At 45.5% G+C, this 12,800-nt stretch overlaps 1 protein-coding gene across 1 annotated transcript in view; it reads right to left on the bottom strand.

Annotated features, from left to right (window-relative positions):
• The window catches only part of sycp1 (synaptonemal complex protein 1), a 270,092-nt gene that overhangs the window by 215,264 nt on the left and 42,028 nt on the right, over window positions 1-12,800 (bottom strand). Inside the window, exon 5 of the mRNA XM_078546139.1 lies at window positions 732-805. Coding sequence (XP_078402265.1) covers window positions 732-805 — 74 coding nt within the window. The remainder of the gene's footprint in view (window positions 1-731; window positions 806-12,800) is intronic.

Raw genomic sequence — 12,800 nt, 5'->3', positions numbered from 1 at the left:
ACTACACCAACTGTAACAATTCAAGAAGGTGGCTCATCACTACCTTCTCAAGAACAATTAGGGGTGAGAAATAAATGCCATGAATGAATAAATAAGCATGAAATCAGAAAATAAAAAAAGTGAATGAGATAAGTAAAAAACAAAGTACAAAAATGCAGCAAACAAAATGCAAACATAATCGAAAAAAATGAGAAAAAATCCTAAACCAGCATTAATTGCTTTAAAGATAGAAATCTCAAAGAACAGGATCATCATCAAATTTACACTTTTAGGGGGTCCAAAATTGCTGGCCAGCAAAACTTAAATAATTTTTGAATCCTTAAGTAGAGTATTATTCACTGACAATAACAGCTTCCAGTGAAATCAGACCTGATCTGATGTAAAATAAATGGGCCATGTGATTGCTGGAAGAGTAGACTCTAGGCCTAATCCAAGAAATTTCTGAACTTCAGTCCCTGTGCAAATCATCCTGATATATTGCTGACACCCTATCCATCACCTTAAACATGCATTCCCTCCACCCCTAGTGCACTGAGGACAAAGTGTGCACCAAAGATAAGACATACTGCAGCAATACTCCGAGGCTTCATCAATGGGATTCCCCAGGCCCACTATTCAATCATAAAATTTACCCTAATGTGACAAAAGCAAGTCTTATCCTCATTGATATATAGAGAATATACATATAAAAGAACATTCGTTTAAGCTTTACCATCTAACCATTAAAATACCTCATTCTCTTTATCATTCAGTTGTTGTTGATACTTATTCTTGAGCTGTTCTTTTTGTTCCATTTCTTCTTTTACTGCAACAAAATAGTATCAGTTGTTATAAAAGCAAAATACTGAGGATGCTGGAAATCTTAAATAAAAACAGAAAATGCTGGAAAAACTCAACAGGTCTGGCGGCATCTGTGGAGAGAGAAACAGAATTAACGTTTCCAGTCTGTATGGCTCTTCTTCAGAGGTAAAGATAAGTAGAGATGTGATGGAATTTATACTATTTATGGTGGGGTGGGGGGTTGTGGGGCAGGTACAGCAAGTTAGAAGGTCAGCAATAGGTGGGGGCTAAGGAGAGGTTGACAAAGATGCCATGGACACAAGACAAGGGAAGTGTTAAAGGTAGTGGTGAAGACTAAAGAAGGTGCTGATAGTGGCATAAAGGTAAGAAAGCAGAGTGTGTTAAAAGCAGAACAAGGGTTAGCACTCTGTGAAAGAACAACAAAGAAACAAATGGCAGTTGGCCCTGTGGTAGGGGAGAGGGTGGCGGTTGGGGAAAAAGGATTAAAGATATATATAAATGAGTAAATGTAAAATAAAAATAAATAAAGAAAACATTTAAAAAGGGGTGAAGATAGAGGTCAGAGTTCATGGTCTGAAGTTGTTGAACTCAATGGTAAGTCCAGAAGGTTGTAAGCTGCCTAATCAGAAGAAGAGGAATCCAATTTGGGTTCGGCTTCACTGGAACACCGCAGAAGGCCAACAACAGACGTGGGCATGAGAGTGGGATGGCGTGTTGAAATGGCAAGTGACAAGGAGATCTGGGTCATGCTCGCGGGCTGAGCGAAGATGTTCCACAAAGCGGTCACCCGGTCTGCGTTTGGTCTCGCCAATGTAGAGGAGACTGCATGGGGAGCGACGAATGCAATAGACCAAATTGATGGAGGTGCAAGTGAAGCACTGCTTCACCTTAAAGGAGGGGGTCTTCGATGGTGAGGAGAGTGGAGGTAAAGGGGCAGGTGTTGCACCTTCTGCAATTGCATGGGAAGGTGGCGTGGGAAGGGGATGAGGTGTTCGGGGTGATGAAGGAGTGGACCAGGATGTCACGGAGGGAACAGTCCCTACAGAGTGGTGACCGGGAGGGGGGAGGGGAAGATGTGTTTAGTAGTGGCATCATGCTGGAGTTGGCGTAAATGGCACGGGATGATCCTTTGAACGCAGAGGGTAGTGGGGTGAAAAGTGAGGACAAGGGGGACAATATCATGGTTCTGGAAGGGAGGGGAAGGAATGAAGGCAGAGGCACAGAAGATGGTTCAGGCTCAGTTAGGGGCTCTGTCAACCACAGGGTGAGGGAACCCTCAGTTAAGGAAGAAGGAAGACATGTCAGAAGCGCCATGGAAGATGGCATCATCAAAACAGATGCGATGGAAGCAAAGGAACTGAGAGAATGGGATGGAGTCCTTACAGGAAGCAGGGTATGAGCAGCTGTAGTCGAGGTAGCTGTGAGAGTTGGTAGTATCAACTGTTATTTTATTATTATGCTACAGTATAAGAATGGAAAAGCATGAGATGCAGTACGCCTCAACATAGGAAGGAACATAGGAAAATGAGTAGACCATTACATGGCCAGCATTACATTGTTTGTGGCACATTGCTTTGCACAAATTGGCTGTTGCATTTCCTGCATTTCAACAGTGATTACACTTCAAAAATATTTAATCGGATTAAAGTGCCTTGGGGTGTCTTGATGTCATGAAAAGTGCTTTATAAATGCAAGTTCTTTCTCTTTCATCTTATTTTGCTCCTTGCACACAAAATGGAACCCAATATGGGAAAACAGTCCCAAACTTTGGGTTCAGAATTTACAATTCCTTGACTCCCTTGGAGGCCACCCTAGACCGCTTTCTCAAGAACACTAAAGAGATAAAGCTAGAAGCATCCCTCATTCTATGCCATAATGCCATTCACTTGTGTCTTGCCCTCTCTTCTCATTCACTTCCACAATGCATACACACAACCACAGAACACAGGGATAGAAAAGCAGGAGTAGGACTTTCAGCCATTCAAGCCTGTTCTGGAAAATGCAACAGCTTCACGATTTTGGGAAGCCATGCTATCTCACAATTTTGGGTCCCAAAAAGTGCCCAGTCTATCTCAGGTTACCCTGGAAGGTTAAGGTGTCTCAAAAATTTGAGTAACAAGAGAAACTAGCCATTTCATGCTGCTACTATGCAGCAGCAACACGGGTGGTGCTCTCCACTAACAAGATGCTGCCATCAAGCCAAAAAGACATTCTGCCTACCACACAAATGAGTAATGTGGTTTATAAATTTTAGTCAAAAAACAAAAACAGAATTACCTGGAAAAACTCAGCAGGTCTGGCAGCATCGGTGGAGAAGAAAAGAGTTGACGTTTCGAGTCCTCATGACCCTTCGGCAGAACTGAAGCATAGTTAGGAGAGAGGTGAAATATAAGCTGGTCTAAGGTGGGGGGCAGGGGGAGAGAGAAGTTGAGGGTGGGGTGGTTGTGGGGACAAGCAAGCAGTGATAGGAGCAGATAATCAAAAGATGTCACAGACAAAAGGATCAAAGAGGTGTTGAAGGTGGTGATATTATCTAAGAAAAGTGCTATTAAGAATGGATGGCAGGATACTCAAGGTAAAGCTGTAGTGGGGGTGGGGTGGAAAGACTAACAAGGTATTAGTTGTAGATTTAAAAATAATGGAAATAGGTGGGAAAAGAAGAATCTATATAAATTATTGAAAAAAAAAGGGGGAGGGGGAAGAAATGGGGTGGGGATAGGGGGAGGGGGAGTTTAAGATCTAAAGTTGTTGAATTCAATATTCAGCCCGGAAGGCTGTAAAGTGCCTAGTCAGAAGATGAGATGCTGTTCCTCCAGTTTGCGTTGGGCTTCACTGGAACAATGCAGCAAGCCAAGGACAGACATGTGGGCAAGAGAACAGGGTGGAGTGTTAAAATGGCAAGCGACAGGGAGGTTTGGGTCTTTCTTGCAGACAGACCGCAGGTGTTCTGCAAAGCGGTCGCCCAGTTTGCGTTTGGTCTCTCCAATGTAGAGGAGACCGCATTGGGAGCAACGAATGCAGTAGACTAAGTTAGGGGAAATGCAAGTCAAATGCTGCTTCACTTGAAAGGAGTGCTTGGGCCCTTGGACGGTGAGGAGAGAGGAAGTGAAGGGGCAGGTGTTGCATCTTCTGCGTGGGCATGGGGAGGTGCCATAGGTGGGGGTTGAGGAGTAGGGGGTGATGGAGGAGTGGACCAGGGTGTCCCGGAGGGAACGATCCCTACGGAATGCCGCCAGAAGGGGTGAAGGGAAGATGTGTTTGGTGGTGGCATCATGCTGGAGTTGGCGGAAATGGCGGAGGATGATCCTTTGAATGCGGAGGCTGGTGGGGTGATAAGTGAGGACAAGGGGGACCCTATCATGTTTCTGGGAGGGAGGAGAAGGCGTGAGGGAGGATGCGCGGGATATGGGCCGGACACGGTTGAGGGCCCTGTCAACGACCGTGGGTGGAAAACCTCGGTTAAGGAAGAAGGAGGACATGTCAGAGGAGCTGTTTTTGAAGGTAGCGTCATCAGAACAGATGCGACGGAGACGAAGGAACTGAGAGAATGGGATGGAGTCTTTACAGGAAGCGGGGTGTGAGGAGCTGTAGTCGAGGTAGCTGTGGGAGTTGGTAGGCTTGTAATGGATATTGGTGGACAGTCTATCATCAGAAATTGAGACAGAGAGGTCAAGGAAGGGAAGAGAAGTGCCAGAGATGGACCATGTGAAAATGATGGAGGGGTGGAGATTGGAAGCAAAATTAATAAAATTTTTCCAGGTCCCGACGAGAGCATGAAGCAGCACCGAAGTAATCATCGATGTACCGGAGAAAGAGTTGTGGGAGGGGGCTGGAGTAGGACTGGAACAAGGAATGTTCCACATACCCCATAAAGAGACAGGCGTAGCTGGGGCCCATGCGGGTACCCATAGCCACACCTTTTATTTGGAGGAAGTGAGAGGAGTTAAAGGAGAAATTGTTCAGTGTGAGAACAAGTTCAGCCAGACGGAGGAGAGTAGTGGTGGATGGGGATTGTTCGGGCCTCTGTTCAAGGAAGAAGCTAAGAGCCCTCAGACCATCCTGGTGGGGGATGGAGGTGTAGAGGGATTGGACATCCATGGTGAAGAGGAAGCGGTTGGGGCCAGGGAGCTGGAAATTGTTGATATGACGTAAGGTGTCAGAGGAATCACGGATGTAGGTGGGAAGGGACTGGACAAGGGGAGAGAGAAGGGAGTCAAGATAACGAGAAATGAGTTCCGTGGGGCAGGAACAGGCTGACACGATCGGTCTGCCAGGACAGTTCTGTTTGTGGATTTTGGGTAGGAGGTAGAAGCGGGCCGTCCGAGGTTGGGCGACTATCAGGTTGGAAGCTGAGGGAGGAAGATCTCCAGAGGAGATGAGGTCAGTAACAGTCCTGGAAACAATGGCTTGATGTTCTGTGGTGGGGTCATGGTCCAGGGAGAGGTAGGAGGAAGTGTCTGCGAGTTGACGCTCAGCCTCCGCGAGGTAGAGGTCAATGCGCCAGACAACAACAGTACCACCCTTGTCAGCGGGTTTGATGACAATGTCAGGGTTGGACCTGAGAGAATGGAGTGCAGTAAGTTCAGAGAGAGACAGATTAGAATGGGTGAGAGGAGCAGAGAAATTGAGACGGCTAATGTCACGCCGACAGTTCTCAATGAAAAGATCAAGAGAAGGTAAGAATCCAGAGGGGTCCAGGTGGAGGGAGAATATTGGAGGTGGGTAAAAGGATCCGTTGAACGGGGAGAGGACTCCTGCCCAAAGAAGTGAGCATGGAGACGAAGACGGCAGAAGAAGAGTTCAGCATCATGCCGAGCCCGAAATTCATTGAGATGAGGGCGTAAGGGTATGAAACTAAGTCCTTTGCTGAGCGCTGAACGTTCAGCATTGGAGAGGGGAAGGTCAAGGGGTATAGTGAATACGTGGCTGGGGCTGGGATTGGAAGTTGGGGTGGGGACGGAGGGACAAGCAGGGGTGGAGGGTCCCAGATGGGTGTTGGTGTCGATGAGTTGTTGGAGCTTGCGTTCCTTAGCACTTGAGAGAAAGAGAAAAAGTTTCTTATTGAGGCGTCGAATGAGGCGAAGAATAAATTGAAACTGGGGGCACGCGCAGCTTTGATAAAGGGTGCGGCGGTGCTGCTGGAGGGAGAGGTCGAGTGTGTTCATATGGCGGCGCATGGCACTGAGTGTGGATCTCAGAATGCGACGGGAACAGCAGTCCGAGAAACGTTTTATGTCCCGGAGATACCTGTAATCCTGGGTGGGTTCGAAACAAGAGGGATGGAATTTCAGTTGAAATCCACGTGGGGTGAGTCGGAGATGGAGACAGTCACTGAGAAAGGAAATATGGCTGTGAAAGCGGGTTTTAGTAAACACCTTGTCAAACACCAGGAGAGAAGTGGAAAGCAATGAAGGTGAACAGGGCAGAAGAGACAGGCGGAAATCCTGTCGGAGAACAGAGCAGTACTTCTTCAGGGAAGGCATTTCTTGAAGAGAGGTGACAGTCAATTAAACACAGAGATAAAAACAAAAAGCTAAAAGCTACTGCGGATGCTGGAAATCCAAGACAAAAACAGAATTACCTGGAAAAACTCAGCAGGTCTGGCAGCATCGGTGGAGAAGAAAAGAGTTGACGTTTCGAGTCCTCATGACCCTTCGGCAGAACTGAAGTATAGTTAGGAGAGAGGTGAAATATAAGCTGGTCTAAGGTGGGGGGCAGGGGGAAAGAGAAGTTGAGGGTGGGGTGGTTGTGGGGACAAGCAAGCAGTGATAGGAGCAGATAATCAAAAGATGTCACAGACAAAAGGATCAAAGAGGTGTTGAAGGTGGTGATATTATCTAAGAAAAGTGCTAATTAAGAATGGATGGCAGGATACTCAAGGTACAACTCTAGTGGGGGTGGGGTGGAAAGACTATAATAAATATATATATGTATTTAAATATTTATAAATATATAAATGCATTTATAAATTTTAGTGCCGGTGTGATACCAGGTATGTGGTTGACTCTTAACCACCCTATGAAATGGCCTAGCAAGACATTCAGTTCAAGAGCAATTAGGCATGGGCGATAAATGCTGGTCTTGCCAGTTATGCCCACATCCCATGAAAGAATAAAGGAAAAATATAGACTGTACATCTCAACTACTGGTGGATCGTATCAAGTAGCACGTCCTTTCAGCTATTCGCAACAGGCAAACTACTGACCGTACCCAACCAACCCGTGCTTGCAAAATTCAGAAGTGTCCAACATTAGATGTGATTCCACAATTAAGCAATACTTACTAAACAATCCCAATTGTGCTAAGAATTACACTAACAGCCAATTTAAGATTATCAGACGGGCTCACAGTATGTCTCACTTATGCATATATTAACACACAGGGCCCTGTCCTTTGCAAACAGAAAGTACATGTCACACATTGCCACTTTTTCGACTAAACAAAAGCTTGGGGATCAGCCATTCCCTGGTTCATTCTCCATGGCAATGCCTTGGCCAATCAAGAGTCAATTTGCCTGGTTTGAATTTAAACAAAAACTTGGCAGTTAGCTGTTCCCTGGTGCATTCTCCACAGCAAAGCCTTTACCAATCAGAGTCTACTTGCCAACCAGTCAGCACCCTCTTCTCACGCAGTATAAATTGTTGTTCACTTTGAGATTTGGGGGAGGCGGGCATGTCAGGAGTGGGCACGGACAGGCGTGGAGTTGATCGCCGGCCGCAATAGGCTGTGCGCCGCCATTTTACGTGGACGGGCTAATTAAGGCCCACTCAGCGTGACACACACCCAGAAGTGCTCAGTGCTACCTGTACGGGCGGGAAGAGGAGGGAGAATCGGGGCCTGCGCTCTTTCGCGCACACCCGCGAAAGAGCGCAGAAATCTCCCTGAGGCAGCTCCGTGCCTCAGGGAGATTAAGTTCAGCGCAAAAAATAGTTAAAAATAAAAAAATAAAATTATTCAGGTGTGTCCCCTCATTTGACACTGTCGCATGAGCTGGGACATGTTTATGAATTTTAAATTAAAAATTGAATCAATTAATAAACCCTTCATGAAACCTCATCCCACCCATGGAAGAGGTTTCATGACAAATGCGAAGACCGCCTGGGCTCTTTGCCTGCCCGCCAACCTTAAAGTTGGATGGGCAGCTTTCTCATTAGGGTTAATTGCATAATTAATGGCCTTAATAGGCCTTTGACAGTTCGGCGGGCGCACAGCCGACTCCGGTGCGTGCCCGCCGAGCGGAAGATCAGAATGACGCACAGTGACGTTGGGATGCACGCAAAAATGTCGCCGCGCATTATTTTACGCGTCAGCATGTGCAGCCCACCCCCACATGCCGAACAGAAGATTCTGGCCTTGGTATTCTTGTGATTCTGTCCTGATGAGTACAAGATGAAAAACCTCGACAGTATGTCTCTTATTTCAGCAATACTCTAGAGAACTAACTGGTAAATCAGTCAGTTGTGTAATCATTAGTGAACAGCATATTTGTGCAGATGATGCCTAAGACAGATTGGAAGGCTGCGGCCAAAGAGCAGTATATAAAAGCAGTGCTATCAGCGGAAGTTAGTAACTAAAATATTAAAGGGCAAATTTTTGGGCTCAGTTCCTTGGGTGCAAAGTGGCAATAGCCAGTGATTCTGCCGTCCTTTCCCTTAATGGTGCTGAAGAATTTCTGGAGCTGTGTGGGGACAAGACTTTGGCCTGTGACTAAAGTAGTCACTGGTCGATAAATCCATTTGAATGAGGTAGGAATTGGACGTTCCTGACTTCCTGCCTCATTCCATTCTCTACGCTTGATGAAGACCCAAATGTAGGGGCACCCAGAAAAGTTAGTGCTGTTTCCTTCAAATTCTTGCTAATCAAAGAACCTGCAGAGGTCCTATGGATAAATTGAAGTTTTCAAGATAGATCTCCAGAGACTACTTAACCATTCCCCATCATCATGAGCCTTATAAGGTCATTACCACTACCAATCTCTGTTGGAAGCCAGAAAGTTATAATGAGCTAAAAATTAAAGGAAGCACTTAGAATTGTACATCACAGATTGTCCAAATCAGCCCATTGTGCCTTTGCTGGCTCTTTGAATGAACTACCCCATTAGTCCCACTCCCTTTACTTGTCCCACACAGCAATATTTTTCCTTCTCACGTATATATCCCTTTATAATGTTTCAATTTAATGTGCTTCTACCAACCTTTCAGGCAGTACATTCAGGATCATAACAACTTACATTAAAATATTCTACTCAACACCTTTTTTTTTGCCAATTATCTTAAATCTATGTCCTCCAGTTACCCGCCAGAAAATGGAAACAGTTTCTCTCTGTTTAATCCATTAAAACCATTCTGAACATCTCTATTTAATATGAACATACAAACATATGAATTAGGAACAGGAGTAGGCCACTCTGCCCTTTGAGCCTGCTCCGCCATTCAATAAGATCATGGCTGATCTGATGTAACCTCAACTCCACATTCCTGCCTACCCCCAATATCCTCTCACCCCCTTATTAATCAAGAATCTATTCAGCTCTGCCTTAAAAATATTCAAAGACTATGCTTCCACCACCTTTTGAGGAAGAGTTCCAAAGACTCACGACCCTCTGAGAGAAAAAAAATTCTCCTTATCTCTGTCTTAAATGAGTGACCCCTTATTTTTAAACAGTGATCCCTAGTTTTAGATTCTCCCACACCCCCCATCTCAACTCACCCAGTATCCATCATGGGTAGACCTCAGGAGCCATGGTGGGATGAAATAAAATAAATTTCTAAGTATCTATTGCAGACGTCATTATATTTAAAAATCACTCTCACTGTTAACATTTAAATCCCTTATAAAAAAACATTCCCTTCAAGTACTTAATCTCTTATAAAAACATATATGCATTCATAGCCCCACATCAAAGACAGCTAATCTTTTTATAACTGCTTGGAGCTGTCAATCAAACTGTGAACATACAGGATCCCCACTGTGATTGTGATAGGTTGTGGCCGCAGTCAAGCAGCACTGATCCTTATGTCAACAAAATAAGTAATAGCAAGCACCTATTGTTTTCAGGTTGGATGATTTATTTTCAAAAATTTAAAGAGCCTGGAGATTTAATTAACTTGACAGCTCGACAGTTCCACAAAGCTTACCCACTTTTTACTCACATTCATGTCTACTTTGAACAATCTCAAAGGAGTACCTGTACTCTCCCAAAGGGCACTGGACCTCTCCTAAAGGGCACATAACCTCTTCCAAAGGACACCTGACTTATCCCAAAGAGTACCTTACCTACCTCAAATAACTCTGGCAGTTTTAGATCTTTTCTTCAAATGTCTAAAGCCCTCAAATCATGCTTTGGAAATCTCAGTGACAAAAATTGGATCTCTTTGAAGGCAGCTACACTTTTACATGTGCAGCTGCCTCCATGAATCATAGTGGTGCAAAGTACAATCCCCCCATCACCCCACCCCATCTCCCACGCCCCCGGTGAACATGGTGGGTGTTGAGTTTGGGGGTGGGGCTTCCAGAATCGGAACTCTGGCGTCATATTGGCAAAGGCATGGAGCCCTTCATCTCTGAAATGAAAATTCATGCTTTCATCTGCTAAATTTTTCCCCACTCACTTAACCTTTTTGTATCCCTTTGCAGACCCTATCATCCTCACAACTTGGCTTTCCTACCTATCATTATATCATCAGCACATACGACTACAATAAAGTTGATCTCTTCATCCAAGGCATAAATGTAGATCGTAAATAGTTGAGATCCCAGTACAGATCCCCGTGACATTCCACTAGTTACAGTTTGGCATCCTGAAAATGACCCATTTATCCCATACATTTAGTTAGCCAGTCATCGATCCATGCTAATTTACCACCCCCAACACTATAAGCTCTTATCGTGTAGTAAACTTTCATGTGGCGCCTTATCAAATGCCTCTTGGAAATCTAAATGCACTACATCTATTGCCCTTTATCCACCCTGTTTGTTACATCCTTAACGAACTCTAATAAATTTGTCAAATCATTTCCCTAAATGACCTCTTTAATAATGTATTCTAGCATTTTCCCAACAACAGGTGTTTTCAACCTTCACATTTTAGGAAGAATGCTCGAGCCGTGAGGTGTCCAGAATTGAACACAATGGGCAGAAACTTTCTCTTGCTTCTTGGGTCCTGACAGGGAGACCAGGAGTGCATGACACTTCTGCTCGTAGGCGGGACGGCTGGCCATGTGCAATCATACAGCGACCAGCCAATTAATTATTCATGTACAAGGAACCCAGCCAATCATGTGGTGGAGACAGACAAGAAGTTGACAACCCCACTGTTGTCAATTTGGGTGCTATATTTAAAGGGTACCTGGGCAGGCATTTATTCCCTGGAAGCCAATGATCATTACTTTGCGAAATGTACCAACTGATGAGTACATTGCAGGACGCTGCACTTCATGGACAATCAACGATGGGTGATGTAGGCCCATGGAAATACAATTTATTGTATGGCCTCGGAAGTAGTGGCATCTCTTGAATATATTGACATGTGCAGGTTTTTATCTCAGGCAACCTTCATATCTGAGAGGGTTTGGAACCTAGCTGGCAAGCTATCGGGTTGTGCTCACAGGCTTATCATCCATCAGAAGCTGTTGCCTAAACAACGTCTGTAGCTGAGGAATTCCATATACTGCATGTGAACGCATAGAGTTCTTAGTAAGGCATTGCTTGTGTCACTAAGAAATGTGGCTTCCGCAAAATCATGCATTTGGGCTTGTTCATGCCAAGGGCCTGCAGCATTTTTTCTTCTAGATGCCAGAGGTCGTGGGAATGTAGGTTGGTCTGGAAGGAATGTTGCGGTTTTGCTGGCAGTTCCATTGCGACTTTTATTGAAGAGGAGATCAAGAGATCTTGCAAGGGCATCATTTGCCTGGAATCTGGATGCATTGAGGGTGTCACAGGCCTGGTCTGGCACCTTGCTCCATTGCCCTAGCATCTGCAGCCATACAATCCACTCACTCATAAACATCAGCTTCTTCCGCTTCTTCCTTGTCTGAGGAGGTATCTGGCTCCTCCATCGCCCCTTTTGCAAATTCCTCAAGTTGCTCAGGGTTGTGTAGCACACAGAAGGCCACAATGAGACTGGAGGCTCTCACTGGCGGGTACTACAGTGTTCCACCTGAATGGTCCAGGCAGCAGAACCTCATTTTCAGCACTTGATGGCTTGATTGTTGTCCTTGTTCAGGCATGGGTGACATTACACCTCTCCACTGCTGGGCTTTGTAGGATGCACGCAGGTGTCATGAGACAGGTCTTCTGTGGGTACCCCATGTCACTCAGAAGCCACCCCTGCAGTTGCTGAAGGGGAGAAAACAATTGTGGCAACTGAGGGAGAGGAGGAGGAGCAGCCTTTTTATTTACGTATGTGCGCGTGTGGGCGTGTGTGTGTGCCTGGTTCACTCCAAGTCTTAGGGTTCTCACACATTCTTACTCACATTCATACTCTCTTTCTCTGCCTCTCTCTCAGTCTCTTTCACACTGTCTCACACACACACACACACACTCTATTACGTTCACTCACTCTCACATTCTTTCACTCTCACATTCTCTCACCCTCACATTTTCTCACTCTCCCACATTCTCTTCTCACTCTCACGTTATCTCACTCTCATGATCCCTCACATTCGCACACTCATATTTACCATCAACTGAGGACTGATCAAGGTCAGGAGGGAACATAGAACACTTAGAAGAACACGTTCAGAACCAGAACCAGAGCCATCTCACACACATACCCTCATATGTCCATCTGGCCTCATCTCTGCTGACTGCCTCCTCAGCTCTCACCATCTTGAGGCCACTTGCCCTGATCAACATGTGCCCCACACACACCCTGAGTTACCCACTTTCTGCAATACAGCCCTCATCCTGCAGCCTCTTCCCTTGCCTGAGGACACTTCTCCCCCCTCGCCAAGCAAGTCCCAGCCCTGCAGCCATTGAAAAGCCACCCACATATAGCT

The sequence above is a fragment of the Cetorhinus maximus genome, chromosome 8, assembly GCF_964194155.1.
Source record: "Cetorhinus maximus chromosome 8, sCetMax3.hap1.1, whole genome shotgun sequence".
In the NCBI taxonomy this organism is placed as follows: Eukaryota; Metazoa; Chordata; class Chondrichthyes; order Lamniformes; family Cetorhinidae; genus Cetorhinus; species Cetorhinus maximus.
The sequence above is the reverse complement of the archived record's forward strand: the minus strand, read 5'-3'. Positions and strand labels throughout refer to the sequence as shown.